This window comes from Momordica charantia (genome assembly GCF_013281855.1).
Source record: "Momordica charantia cultivar OHB3-1 chromosome 2 unlocalized genomic scaffold, Mcharantia_2.0 BLBB01000002.1, whole genome shotgun sequence".
Taxonomy (NCBI): Eukaryota; Viridiplantae; Streptophyta; class Magnoliopsida; order Cucurbitales; family Cucurbitaceae; genus Momordica; species Momordica charantia.
In genome coordinates, this window is record NW_028275160.1 from 3,233,566 (window position 1) to 3,248,397 (window position 14,832).

Consider the following 14,832-nt stretch of genomic DNA (forward strand, 5'->3'; position numbering starts at 1 on the left):
TAAATATGCCTCCCACCCAACGGTATTGCATACCCCATGTAAAATGCAGCTCATCCAATGATAGCCGTTGATTTGCCACCAGTTTATCCATAGTCTTGTCTCTTTATGAAGATTTCCCCGCGGGAGAAAACAAATAAAATAAAGTAAAATAATGGGGAAGATTTGGAGGGAAGAAATATGAGGCCGCAGAGTCTCCAGGACCGCATGAAATGAATTTCTCCACGTACTAGACTTTTGAAAATTGAAATCAAGCTTTTGATTTTGCTATAAAACTAGCAAATTAGGCTTTGGCTTTGGTTGGGTGATGTTTATTTGGTCTCCCTACTCTTTTCTTTCTCGACATAATTCTCACGATTTTGTTTTATTTTTTATTTTATTAAGAAAAAATTTATAGTAATAAAAATAATTGTCATCTCCTATATATCATGATTCACTCATTTTTTGTTTTTATTTGCCCTCCGTGATTAACCCAACATAACTCTTGGTTTAATTAATTTAAAGTTTAAAGAGGTTACTAAACAAATGAGAAATTACCATGTATTTTTAAAACTGTCATTTTTTTTAATTTAGCATAAAATTGACTTTTTTCTAATGTATTTTATATTATTTTTGAGTTTTAAGTTTAATTTGGACCTTTTTTTTTGGTAAAATTTAAAACTTTACATGTAAAAATACATATTTATTATATCATATTTATTTAAATATCTCAATTATAAGTTATAATTTCGAATCTCCATTATACTCTTGAAACAAAAATAGAGTTAAATTCTAAATTTAGTTAATAAACTTTTAAAGTGTACTATTTAATCTCTATACTTTAAGTTTCAAATAAATTCTTAAACTTTAAAAATTTTCTTAGATCTTTTAAAATTTCTAAAAATGATCTTAAGTTTTCGATTCCAAATTCCTGATCAATTTATTTATTAATACTCGGATCATTTGAGTCACAGTGCATGTTTGTTTTCAAATAGGTCATTAAACTTTTAAAGTTGTACTCACTCAATGGACTGTCGAGCTACAAGTTCCACGATACAGGAGCGAGATTCTTTAAAAAGTGAAGGTAGGGTGGCCAAGAGGTTGCAATAATTTGGTACTTGTATATCATCTTTAATTATATTTTTTTAAAATTCTTAAACTTTCAATCATGTATAGTAGGATCGGAATCAACCCCATTAGTTCAATTATTAAGCCACTAATCATTTGAGTTTACTAGTGTATTTAACATCGAACCGTCAATCTAAAAAGGTAATAAATATCTTATTCACGGCCGCTCCCATGACAGCTAATTAAGCAAAGGGAGGAGAGAGTGGTTGCTTTCAGATAAAAAGAAAACCTGAGAGAACGGTCAATTTCTCAAAGGGGAAGGTGTGGCGGCCATTGCAGCCACTCGCCCATTGCGGGACGTCGCCTCCACACGTTGTTTCTCACCATTCTGTGGTGCCTGTGGCCTGTGGCCTAGCAACCTGCCACCTCAATGAGGAATCTTAGGACAAACACCTCTCGTGCCCTCTCGCTCTCTCTCGGAAATTATTTGAGGGGTTGAAACAACGTGGCTGTAGTCATGATTTTATCCCATCGAAGTAGTTTTTCTTTTAAAGATGAGACAATTAACTTTAAGAATGGTAATCGGTAATTTATCCACTTTAGATTGAGAATTATGCAGATTAGAGGATTTCGAACATGTGTTTATAGACTGTGGACGGTGGAGGCCTCGTGTAATAGTTTTCCATTTTCCTTGAAATAACCTAATTTCCAAATGTCGTCATGCCACCTTGTTAGATGTTGAAGTTTTATTCCGCCTTATTTTAGTACAACATATGGAGAAAGCACAATTTTTAAAGGTAAGGTACTTTGATCCCGACTTCTTTAACCTTTGAACTATTGAAGTCATAATCTCGTCTATTTGATGCCACAAACTTGAAAGTAAGTGCCCAACCCATTTTCAACACCGCATTGACTAAAAAAGGCAGGGAGCAGAGGCTAGATTCCTTTGGCAAAAGTTAACTCTAAATTAATGAGTGGACTTATTTCAAGTTTTATTAAAAGTATAGAAACTAAATTTAGACATTTGAAAGTGCAAAAACTAAAATAGAATAAGTCTGAAAATACTAAGACCAAAAAAGTATTTTAACTGAAAGTTGGAGTATTAAGTTGATGAAAGCTAGACATTTTCGGGAGCGGGTAGGAAGGACAGCGGGATGATGGGAGTAATGTCAACGTGGATTTTCTAGCACAATTGAGGAGCAAAGGTAAGGTACTTTGGGGCCACACGTTTTAGAGATGAGATTCTTCTTACATGAAAGTAGCACATTCAACATGTTTTGATATCATATATAAATTAAATTTACCTAATTTATTAGTTTACGTTTGGGTTGAATGGTAGTTTATATATTTATTTCTTTCTATTTTAATTCGAAGAAAATAGGTGGAAAAAAAAGGAAATGAGATCAAAATAATATTTAAACTTTATTATTATTATTATTTCAGAACAATAAATATGGGAACTAGATTTTAACTTTCAATTGAAAAAGTTATACGTCTTATATAGCTAAGTTAAAGGAATTTGGTTCAATTATATAGCTAAGATTGACATCTCATTAGGATGTCATTCCTCTTCTTTCATTTGTATTATGCTAGAACCATTCAATTCATTATTATTTATTTATTTATTATTTTTATTATTTTATTTTTTTGGGATACCATTGAATTCATTAGAAGATCAATTCCTATATTGAAATGGTGGTGGTTCTCCCATTTGATTTTTTGTCTAGCTTCTTTTATCCTATCAAAGGCCCGTATTTAGTTTGATATAAAATATTGCTCAGGTTCGCAAAAACTTCTTATTATTTTGTTGATTTAAATTTATAATGGGGCAAAATACATTTTTTGGTCATTGGGGTTTGAGGTAGGTGTCTACTTGGTTCCTGAAATTTCAAAATGAATACTTTTGGTCCCGAGGTTTGAGGTATGTATCTAATTGGTCCCTGAAGTTTCAAAATTAATATTTTTGGTCCTTGAGGTTTAAAGCAAGTGTCAACTTTATCTCTGAAGTTTTAAAATGAACACTTTTGGTCCTTGAAATTTGAGAAATAGTTCTAAATGGTCATGATTTTTTTTATTGTTAATTAACTAATATTATAACGACGTGGCAAATTGCAATTAAATTGTTTATTGTAGTTGCTGATGTGACAAATTATATTAATTAAATGATATATGTCCGGTATGAATGGCGGACAGCGGCGGCAAAGATGTGGTGGTCGTCAGAAAAGGGTAAGAGAAAGAGAGAGGAAAAAATGAGGAGAAGAGGGAGAAAACATCATCACCAACACATATATTATTTAATTAATATAATTTGCCACATCAACAACTATAATAAACAATTTAATTACAATTTGCCACGTCGTTATAATATTAGTTTATTAACATTAAAAAAAATCATAACCGAACTATTTCTCAAACCTCAGACACCAAAAGTGTTCATTTTAAAACTTCAGAGACCAAATAGACACCTACGACCAAAAATATATTGCTATGTTGTTTTTCCAGTTAAGTTTTTTATTTTGTATGAATATTAAAATCAACGATGAACTTAGGTAACATGATACTACGTGAATTAGTATAGGTAACTTAGTAAAAGGGAAAGTATGCCACTTAAAGTTAGAAAAGTTTATATTACATTTTTCAAATTTGTGAGAAGTTGACATAAGTTTTAAAACATTCATATAATCGGAAAAATGTTAAAACACGGTGGATTAAATTGAATTTTTTTTTTAATAATGGAAGCTAAATTAAAAAATCACTTGAACATTAGGAATTAAACTTTTTAAAAAATAAAACTATTATTTTTTGTGGCGGCCATGTAATCATGTATATAAAGAGACTAGGATAAGAATTTTTATTGGCATGAAACAGAAAAGCAAAAACCAAATATGTTTATAATCATTTTTTATTTTCTATTTTTTAAATATTTAGAGAGGAAAAGACATATGCTACATTGAAAAACCAAAGTGTTTGTTTAAATTCATATTTATTGAGAACAATTTCATATTTTTAAACAGTAGAAATTATCCAACAGAGCCACAACCATGTGATCGACAATTATTTTTTATTTGAGTCGTAACCACAAAATTCATCTATATGATATATAACTCTTGTTTTGCGTTCAATCAAACATCTTGAGGAAGTGGAAATTAAGGTGAAGAAAGATGGCGTTGCTCCAAGAGAGATGCAATGTTGTCATCAAACATCTCTTCCACAGACTTAAATTTGATCCCCAACTTCTCAATCTTTGAGGTGTTGAACTCATAATATGGTCTATTTGATGGCTCAAATCTACAAAAGAAAATATATATATATATATATATTTAGCAACATATTGTTTTCACCATGTACTTTAGAACTTATTTTATTTTAGTCGCTATACTTTCAAATGTTTAAATTTGGTTTTTCTACTTTCAATACCTCATCATTAGCTTTCAATACCTCGATCATTAGCTTGGAGTTCATTTTCAAAAACTAATAATTTTCATTCAAGGAAAAGCACAATGTAAGTATATTTCTTGAATTTCTAGAGGAAAGGCTTATTATAGGGGTAGGGACTAGATTTCTTTCAGCAAAAGTTAAATAGAATATAAGTTTAGACATTTGAAAGTACGGAGACTAACCTAGAAGTCATCTAAAAATACAATGACTAGAATATCTTTAAGTATTAAGTTGATGAAAGCCAAACCTTTTCGGGACAGGGTAGGAAGGATAACGGGATGATAGGAGCGATACCAACTCATGGTTTTCCAGCACAGTTGAGGAGCAAAGGTATCTACCTTTGGCATCTTTGTTCTCAAAAACAAGGATATGGCAGAGGGCAGCATCATCAATGTGGACATATCCCAGCCTTCTTCCAATGGACTGGAAAGGCTCTGCTTCCCCTGCATTATTTCAACAAAAACTCAGTCTATATAGCTTCCAAAATCCAGGCTGCAAAATTGCAAGCCACTAAAGTTTCACACACACCTTTAAGCAGGCCAAGGACACAAGTTGCTGTTTGAGATAAATTGGGTGACAAACTAGGCCCGATGATCAGCGAAGGGAGCACGGTTACTAAATCGATTCCGTTCTCGTTGCAGAATTCCCAAGCTGCCTTTTCAGCTAGAGTTTTTGCAAGAGGATACCATAACTTTTTGTTTGATGTCCCACGCAAGTTTTATGCAAGAAAAATTAGAAACGTAGTAAGAGGTCATCAGCTCAATGGCATCTTCCAGTCTATATTTGGCACAAAATTGGCTAAGAACAGTCATGTTAAGTCGTGTTCGATTTCAAAGACCAAAAACCAGATTTTGAAAACTATTCTTCTGTTAGTTATTGATATTCAAAAGGTAGATTATAAAACAAGAAAATCAGTTAATGATCAAATATAGTTTCCAAAAACAAAATCCTTATAAAAAAGGATGAGAGATTATTTGGATAGAATGGTATGATGGCACCTTGAGTCTCTCAAAGTGTTCTACAGGGGACCAAGTTGATTCATCCAATGGTATTTTGGGGTCACAACCTTCTCTTCCTCTTACAGTTGAGGAAGATGAAGTGAGCACCACACGCCTTAGAGATGGATTCTTCTTACATGAACGTAGCACATTCAACGTGCCCTCAATAGCTGGTTCCAATGTTTCTTCCTGTTTGAATTCCAAGAAAGTGTAAGAAAGCGAGAGAGTTGCAAAGGAAAGCACAAAATCAGCCTAACAATTCTTTTATTCAATCCAAGTTTTTGAGTTTTAGTAGTACTTTAACATAGCATTTGCGCACAAAATCATGCAATTTTCGACATGCTATCGAAGCACTGCCTCATATTTAGACGTGTCGGTAGAACAATCAAGTGCAACAAAAAAACGGCGAATCTCAAAGAGCGTAGGGACACGCGATCCATGGTTGAACTATATTGTACATGTGATGTACTCTAAAGAAGAGAAGTTGAATTTAATAAGAGTAAGTTCTCGTGCTCTAGAGTGGACAAAAGAACCACTATTTAAGCAGAGATTTGGTAGTCATTTGTACAAGAGGTAGATTGTTTAATGATGCAAACACAGTCTCATATTAGAACATCCGTAACATATAAAATTGGTACAGGACGTTTCGGATAAAATCAAAGTAGCACACAAATATTGAAAACTAGTCATCCTAACCAATAATTTGTAATGAATATGAATAAAATTAAAGGTCACATAGCTCAGTGAATAAGCCACTTATAACGCTTACCTTGGAGTGGGTTGCATCGAGGACAGGGGAAGCCGTGTGGAAGACGCCATGGCATCCCATTACCGCATCATCGAAGCTCCCAGGTTGCATCAAATCAGCCCTTACGAGTCGGAGCCTCTCCTTGGCTCCTTCCAGTCTCCATAGATGCTCCACCTTCTTCACATTCCCTGCACATTGTATTCTAATTCAGTGAACTTCTCCATGCCCTAACAGAGAAATGGAGGAAAATGGGAGAGAAACTTCAAACCTGGATCCCTAATGGTTCCGACTACTTGATAGCCAGACGAAAGCAATCGCTTCACAAGCCAAGAAGCGAAGTATCCAGAAGCGCCAGTTACGCACACTTGGCCTTTGCTCTCAATTAGCTTCTGCTCCATTGCGTTCTTGCAATTTTGGGTGGAGAATGAAGCAGAGGGACGAGGTTTATATAGATGTTAACAATGGAGGAGTCGTCTTCTTCTTCTTCATGGAAGTCGGACAACATTGAGAAAGAAGGAGAACAGAGAAGGCATATGCTAGCTGGTTTTCGTGAGTTTTGAATTTGATACAAAATGAAAAGTGGACCCGCGTTTGATCAAGATTCTGACCAAGTCTGCGAACCTCGGTTCGAACGACAAGTAGAAGTGGAGGACCGTAAAAGAGAGGAGTACTATGATAGGAGTACGCTCAACTTAGTAGCTAATATATATCCGAGGGAGAATATAATTTCCTGTATCCCGTGGAGGTTTTTATTACAAGTCTCCAACAATTTTTGATAGTTCGAGAATCGTAGTTTGTTGTCGTAGATGATGTCGGAATTATATATCTGTAGAACTGTCCTTTGGTTGGCTCAACTAATAACTCAAGCATCAAGTTTGAACTCGGTTCAGCTAATGCTTCAAGCAATCAAGTCGTGAGACTTAGGTCAACTCGCATAAAACATGTCACAATTGTCTTGACTCAGCCTCTTCTAGTGGACGAGGTGTAATTACTTCCACGTGAATCTTTTTGTCGACTCATCATTGTTGGTCATATCATATGTTGATACGTGGCTATTGAGAAATCACCTCCAACATCCTCCATTCTAATGTTAATGTGGACGGAAAATGGACATAAATAAAGAATCAAAATAGACCTTTTTTTGCAAAAATTTTAACCTCCAACGTAAAGTTTTTGTCTGTACCATGGAACTATAGAGCTATGTTCATATTTGGAAAATTTTTTTTATTGTTAGTGAATGTTAAAATTAATTTATTAATAGCTTAAAAGTTAACTATTTAATAAGTTAACCATAAGTCAAAGGAGAAATTATGCCATCTAAAATAAAGAAGTTTTAATACTCATTTCAAATTTGTTAATAAAAAAAGTCACACCTTACCAAAAAAAGAGAGTTAAATTTAATATAACTTTTTATGTATAGATCGCATAAAATGATGAGCAATCAAATATAGTTATAAACTACAAATATTAAATCGCTACATAAAGAGGGAAATAGACTGCCAACATAAGCGTAACTGAGTGTAGTTTCATCGTCACCTACTTCTCCTTGTCAAAGGTTCAAATTTCATACTCTCAATTTGTTGCACTAAAAAAACTTAATTTGATGAGATTTTTAATGGTAGTTAGGATACATAAATTTTAAATTAAATGAACTAAAATTGGTACTAATTTAAAGTAGAAGAATAAATCATTATAAATTAAAATGAAGTTCGTGGACTAAATCCATGGATTACCACAAGTATTGTTTAACTAAAAAATAAAATGTTGTAAAATACCTAGTTTATGTTATGCAGTGTAAGTTTTCTAAAATAAATGTGCACAATTAATAATTTATTATCTTTATCTAAAAATAATCTATAATATAATCTATATCATAGTTGCATGATAAATTGAGTTATTACTACGTCTATTTCAACTCTCTGTCAATAAATTGAGTAATTAATATTTAAAATATGAATATTACAAAACCCTTTTAAAATCTTTTTTTTTGTTATTAATCGGATAAATTACATAAATTCTCTCTCAAAAGTATTAGATTTACTAACATAAGCATAGTTTAGTAGTTAAGAATCTTAAGACATTTTATATTATGCTTTTTTTGAGATTGAAAGTTCAATTTCGGTCTCATATTTATGGTACTAAAAAAATAATTGGTCTTCATAAATTATAATTATACCCACGACTTTTTAATTATAAAAAGGTTAAAAAATACTTTTAGTCCAACAATTTAGTCCCTAAACTTTAATTTGTAATGATTTTTGTCTCTATACTTTCAAATTCGTAACAATTTAGTCCTTGAATTGTAATATGTAACAATTTAGTCCTTGTAATTTAAAGTTGGTAACTATTTAATCTTTATCGTGATTTTTTTTTGTTAAAATTTCTTGTATGTATAAATTGATAAATTAAAAAGAGATCAAATATGTTTATAAATTAGAAAGATTAAATTGTTATATGTAAATTTGACACTTCATTTTAATAAATTTTTTTACGATAGGAACTAAATTGTTACAAATTTTAAACTATAGGACTAAATCGTTACAAATAGCAGAAAATTTTGACTTTTTTACCCTTCTTTTCCTCACCTTCTCTCCCTGTTTTCAACTATAATTCAAAGCTGGCACATTAATCAATTCTTAAAAAAAAATCAAAACATTTCATAAATGTTTAAAAAGTTATTTAGAAAGTAAGATAGATTTAAGAACTTATTTGGATTTTGGGGCAGTTTTAGATGAAATTGTCGGTGATTTAACAAATTCATATAATCTACCCAAGAAAACAATATTCTTAATAAATTTCAAAACTACTGCATTTTAAAATATGGTTTAAAGTTTAAAATTTTACATAATCGCATAATTTAAATCAAACTCAAATTCAAATGTAATATAAAATATTGTTTCAGAAAAGAAAAGTAATACAAGATATATTAATAAGAAAAGTAGTACCTACGCTATAACTGAAAAAATTAAAAGTTGTGATATTTTGTAAAATATATATTAAGTTTACATAGAATTTTTCTAAAATAAATGTGCATAATTTATAATCTATCACCTAAAATCTATATCTACAATAATCTACAATATAAACTACCTATGATAAATTGATTTTTTTTCTTTGAAAGGCGAAATTTGAGTTATTAGTACGTTAATATTGTAAAACTATTTCAACCCCTCTCAATGAATTACGTAATTAATATTACAAAATCCGTAGAAACTCTTTTGTTTGTTTTTTTTTTTTTTTTTTTTTGTCATTAGTTAGGTAAATTGCATAAACCGTCCCTAAACTATATTTTGGTTGTTTTTTAGTATTGATTGTGACATTTGCTAATCTAAGTACAGTTAAGATGGCACTCATATTATACATTTTCTTTAGGTCGAATGTTCTAATCTTCATCTCACATTCATTATAATAAAAAGATATATTGATTATTATAATTACACCCATAAACTTTTAATCGTAAAAATTAAACCCTCGATCTTTTATAAGTGAAGAAGTTACCTCTATACTAAACCATTAAATTTCTTTTAAGTGGAAACGTTGGACCATTTCTAATTATCTTTATCTCACCTTCCCTCCCTCTCTCAACTCTCTATTTTCAACCACTTTTCAGAGCATTAATGACACATTAATCCATTCTTAAAAACATCAAAATATCTGTGTCCAATTAACAGAAAATTTAACTCATGTACTTGTAGATATGTTTTAGAGCAGAATGTCACAAGTCTCTGTTATGGAGATGAAGGGAGTCTTCTTGAGGCAATCATGGACTCGGAATAGTTAACAAAACAAAGTCTCTTTCTCTCTCTAAAAATTACTTGAAGGTTTAGAACAACGTGAGAAATTTGTCCTTTCGTTAGGCATCGGCCTTAAGATGGTAACAGATGTCTTATCTACTTTAACTATGTTCGAGTTGACCATTTTGAATCTTTATCAAATAGTTATTGAGAGGCAAACGAATTTCGAACCTGTATGTAGCAGTAACCAAATTACAAATGTCACGCCACCTAACTTGATGTTGAAGCTTTCTACCACCATCTTTTGTTTGTACAAAGGGTTAGGATTAGTATATTAAGATTTTTAGTAGTTTTAATAAGTTTGAGTTTGTCACTTGGGTTAAATCATAAGTCTAGTTCTTAAACTTTTTGGGTTGGGTTGAGTCTATTTTCGACGAGTGTACTTTTAAAAAGTTTCTAACACCTCTCTGAATTTTCAATTGTGAGTTTAATAAATAATTTTTTGTTATTAACTTTGTTGAATTTATTTGTTATTTTATATAGGCTATGGGGCAAGTTTTCATTTCAAACAAGTCCCCTGGTGACGTAAAGTTTAAACTAACATAGTAATAACAAAATTGAGTTCAACAACACATGATTGGAGTAAGATATAGATCGACCAAAATCTTATTAAAAATTCAAACTTCCACCTTTTTCACGAAGAATATATATCTTAACTACTTGAATGATGCTTGAGTTGATTCAAAATAACATATTAATTTTTTTAAATATATACATATTATATTCATTTATTTAATTAAAATCTATTAATTTATGCCAGCTATTATTTTTATTAGTATTCATTCAACATGGCGAGATCGAACCATTGAACTATGTAATGGTAACAAGTGCTATTTTTATTAACTAATTAATATTAAAATTATTAGTTGGGATTGAAGCATTGATTTTCCAATTCTTGTGGGAGTAATACAAATTAAGCTAAAGAAAGATGGCGTTGCTCCAAGAGAGATGCAATGTAGTCGTCAAACATCTCTTCCACAGACTTAAACTTGATCCCCAACTTCTCAACCTTTGATGTGTTGAAGTCATAAAATGGTCTATTTGATGCCTCAAACCTGAAAAAGTGCCCAACCATTTTCACATCATTCTCAACACACTTTTAACTTACAAATAAAAAATAAAAAATATGTCCGAGTTTAGCTTGACATACTTTATGTAGTTCGAGACTTTATTCTATTTCAATCCCTACACTTTCAAACGTCCAATTTTAGTTTATGTACTTTCAAAAGATCTTTAAATTAACCCTTACCGTTCTTTTGGAGTTAATCTCCAACAATAAATTGCTATAGTAATAATTTCTATTCAAGACAAAGTACAATGTGACTATTTCTCAAATTTCTAGACGAAAGGCTTACAGGGTAGGGACTAGACTTTTCTAACAAAAATTAACCGTGGGACTAAATTTTATTAAGAATCTAAATTTAGACATTTGAAAGTACGAAGACTGGCATGAAACAAGTCTAAAAATACAGTGACCAAAATAGTATTTTAAATAAAAATTTAAGTATTATGGTTGATGAAAGCCAAACCTTTTCGGGATAGGGTAGGAAGGATAGCGCGATGATAGGAGCGATACCAATTCATAATTTTCCAGCACAGTTGAGGAGCAAAGGTATCTCCCTTGAGCATCTTTGTTCTCAAAAACAAGGATATGGCAGAGGGCAGCATCATCAATGTGGACATATCCTATCCTTCCAAGTGACTGGAATTGCTCTGTTTCCCCTGCATTGTTTCCACAAAAAACTCAGTCTATATAGCTTCCAAAAGATAGGCTGCATAATTGCAAGCCACTGAAGTTTCACACACCTTTAAGCAGGCCAAGAACACTAATTGCTGTATAACATAAATCGGGCGACAAACTAGGCCCAATGATCAGCGAAGGGAGCACGGTTACTAAATCGATTCCATTCTCATTGCAGAAATCCCAAGCTGCCTTTTCAGCTAGAGTTTTTGCAAGAGCATACCACAACTTTTTGTTTGATGTCCCACACAAGTTTTATGCAAGAAAAATGAGAAGCATAGTAAGAGGTCATCAGCTCAATGGCATCTTTCAGTCCATATTTGGCACAAAAACAATATTCAAAATAATGAGAACAGTCATGTTAAGTAGTGTCTAATAACGATTTTGTTTTTGTTTGATTTCAAAGACAAAAACAAAAATTTGAAAACTATTATAGAAAATCAGTAAATCATCAAATATAGTCTCCAAAAACAAAATCCTTATAAAAAGGGATGAGAGATCATTTGGATAGAATGGTATGATGGCACCTTAAGTCTCTCACAGAGTTCAACAGAGGACCAAGATGATTCATCGAATGGTACTTTGGGGTCATAATCTTCTCTTCCTCTTACAGTTGAGGAAGATGAAGTAAGCACGACACGCCTTAGAGATGGGTTCTTCTTACATGAACGTAGCACATTCAGTGTGCCCTCAATAGCTGGTTCCAATGTTTCTGCCTATTTGGATTCCAAGAAAATGTTAAGAAAGTGAGACATTTGCTAAGAAAACCAATCAGAGTTACCTTCTTACGGCAAAGAAAATCACAAAATCTCCCCAAGAATGTCCTGTTTTTCAATTTATCAACTTAAGCTTTTGAGTTTTAGTAGTAATTTAACATAATATCTGTGTAAAACATCATGCGATCTTTGACATAGTATCCGTAGAACACTCAAGTGTCAAACAAAAAAGGTGGCGAATCTCAAAGAGCGTGCGGTCCATGATTGAACTATATCATATATCTGATGTTGGGTTAGATTCATAATGTATAAGTAAAGTACAAGATATTTGGATAAAACCAAAACTAAATTCAAAGAAAACTAGCCACCCTAACAAATAATTTGTCATGAATATGAATAAAAGATCAATCTGCGTATAGCTGAGTAAATAAGTCACTTATAACTTACACACCTTGGAGTGGGTTGTATCGAGGACAGGGGAAGCGGTGTGGAAGACGCCATGGCATCCCATTACCGCATCATCGAAGCTCCCAGGTTGCATCAAATCAGCCCTTACGAGTCGGAGCCTCTCCTTGGCTCCTTCCAGCCTCCATAGATGCTCCACCTTCTTCGTATTCCCTGCACATTATATTCTAAATCGGTGAACTTCTTCATGCCCTAACAGAGAGAGAGAGAAATGGAGGAAAATGGGAGGGAACCCTCAAACCTGGATCCCTAACGGTTCCGACTACTTGATAGCCAGACGAAAGCAATCGCTTCACAAGCCAAGAAGCGAAATACCCAGAAGCTCCAGTTACGCACACTTGGCCTTTGCTGTGAATTAGCTTCTGCTCCATTCCGTTGGTGCAATTTTGGGTGGAGAATGAAGCAGAGGGGCGAGGTTTATATAGATGTTAAGCAATGGAGGGGAGTTCTTGTTCTTGTTCTTGATGTTCTTCAAGGAATTCGGACAAAATTGATGGTGATGGTATGGTGGCGTAAAGAAAGCGGGGAAGGGAAGGAGAAGGTAGACCATCTGGTTTTCATGAGTTTTGATACAAATGAAAAGTAGACCGCGCATTCTAATGGGATGAAAAATTATTATTATTATTATTATTATGTTTAAATGTTATTTCCATCTCTCGGCTAAATCAATTCAGTTTTATAAAGTATAGAAATTAAAATAAATATTTTAAAGACATAAGGATCCAAGTCACTCACTTGCTTATCATAGAAACTATCAATAGAAACTATCAATCTCATGGTCAGATCTGAGCATGAGATGCTGAAAATATGAGGATGAATGTTATTGTAACGTGTTACTCCAGGTTGCTATTGATGAGACGCGAAGGATAGTTGTAGAGCCCCTATGTTGGTTGTGTTGGGCTCGAGGTATGGAGGACATGGACTACAGCAACGTCTGACCATACTGTCAGAATGTGGGCTGCTGTAACGACTAAACTTCATGAATAACTTTCAATTGTTGCTGCTCGATGATTCTCCCCCCTAAATTGGAGTCGGATCATAAAAAATAAAATAATAATCAAAATAAACGTTTTGAAAATATAGGAATCAAAATAGATAAAATAGTATATAAATCTTGCTATTATTGTTTTTAGCACGGTAAATGTGGATAAAGAAATTTTAACTTCTAACTATAAACTCATTTTGACAACATTCTCGTTTATTGTCTATGTTTATGTTTCATCATTTTTAATAAAGAAAAATAAAATTACATAGTCCCAATACTCCAGGATTCAAATGGTTTTTTTAACAAATTGATAATAATTTGTTTCTAAAATTTATATACAATTTTGAGAATGTGTCTAAAAAGCAAAAAACAATAAATATAAATAGTTGTCAAATGCTTATATTTCTTAATAAAAATAAAAAATAAAAAACAAGAAACATGAACGTTTTACTAGTTGTGTTGATATCAGCAAAATCTTCTTATTATTGAATTGGTTTAAGTCTAAATCACTCAAAATTATTTTAAGCTAAATATATGTTTTAAACTATTAGGTTACTTTCAATTAATTATTTTTCATAGTTTATGGTTTATATATACGTAACTTTTAAAAAGGTTATATATAATATGATATTTAGTGAGTTGGTATTGGATATAAATTTAGATGGAAAATTATGCCCACATAAATTAGAAAATCTTAAATTTTCATAATACATTTTTCAAATTTATTAGAAGTTGGCAAAAATTTAAAACATTCTCCAACCAGAAAAGTACGATGAAAAATGTGTTTAGCCTTTATTTTATTTTAGTTTTTGAACTTTTAAAATGATTGTATTTTAGTTATTGGGTTTTCAGGATATCTATTTTTTTTAGTACACCAAAAAGGACGGGGGATTCAAAACCTAT

General features: G+C 32.1%; 2 protein-coding genes across 3 annotated transcripts; both read right to left on the minus strand.

Annotated features, from left to right (window-relative positions):
- Positions 1-3,994: 3,994 nt before the first annotated feature.
- LOC111011034 (tetraketide alpha-pyrone reductase 1) lies at positions 3,995-6,920 on the minus strand. The gene is made up of 6 exons (XM_022284646.2): positions 6,497-6,920; positions 6,250-6,416; positions 5,481-5,669; positions 5,011-5,173; positions 4,730-4,925; positions 3,995-4,332 (listed from the first exon to the last, which is right to left on the minus strand). Exons 1-6 carry the CDS (start codon positions 6,624-6,626, stop codon positions 4,191-4,193), a joined length of 987 nt encoding a protein of 328 aa, XP_022140338.1. The 5' UTR covers positions 6,627-6,920; the 3' UTR covers positions 3,995-4,190.
- A 3,920-nt stretch (positions 6,921-10,840) lies between these two features.
- Positions 10,841-13,524, minus strand: LOC111011357 (tetraketide alpha-pyrone reductase 1). Of its 2 annotated transcripts, XM_022285085.2 has the most exons (6): positions 13,186-13,524; positions 12,931-13,097; positions 12,291-12,479; positions 11,829-11,991; positions 11,552-11,744; positions 10,841-11,077 (listed from the first exon to the last, which is right to left on the minus strand). In XM_022285085.2, the coding sequence occupies exons 1-6, from the start codon at positions 13,313-13,315 to the stop codon at positions 10,936-10,938; spliced, it is 984 nt and encodes a 327-aa protein (XP_022140777.1). In that variant the 5' UTR covers positions 13,316-13,524; the 3' UTR covers positions 10,841-10,935. The 2 variants fall into 2 exon arrangements, with proteins under 2 accessions (XP_022140777.1, XP_087976813.1); XM_088120687.1 differs by lacking the exon at positions 12,291-12,479.
- Positions 13,525-14,832: the final 1,308 nt, after the last annotated feature.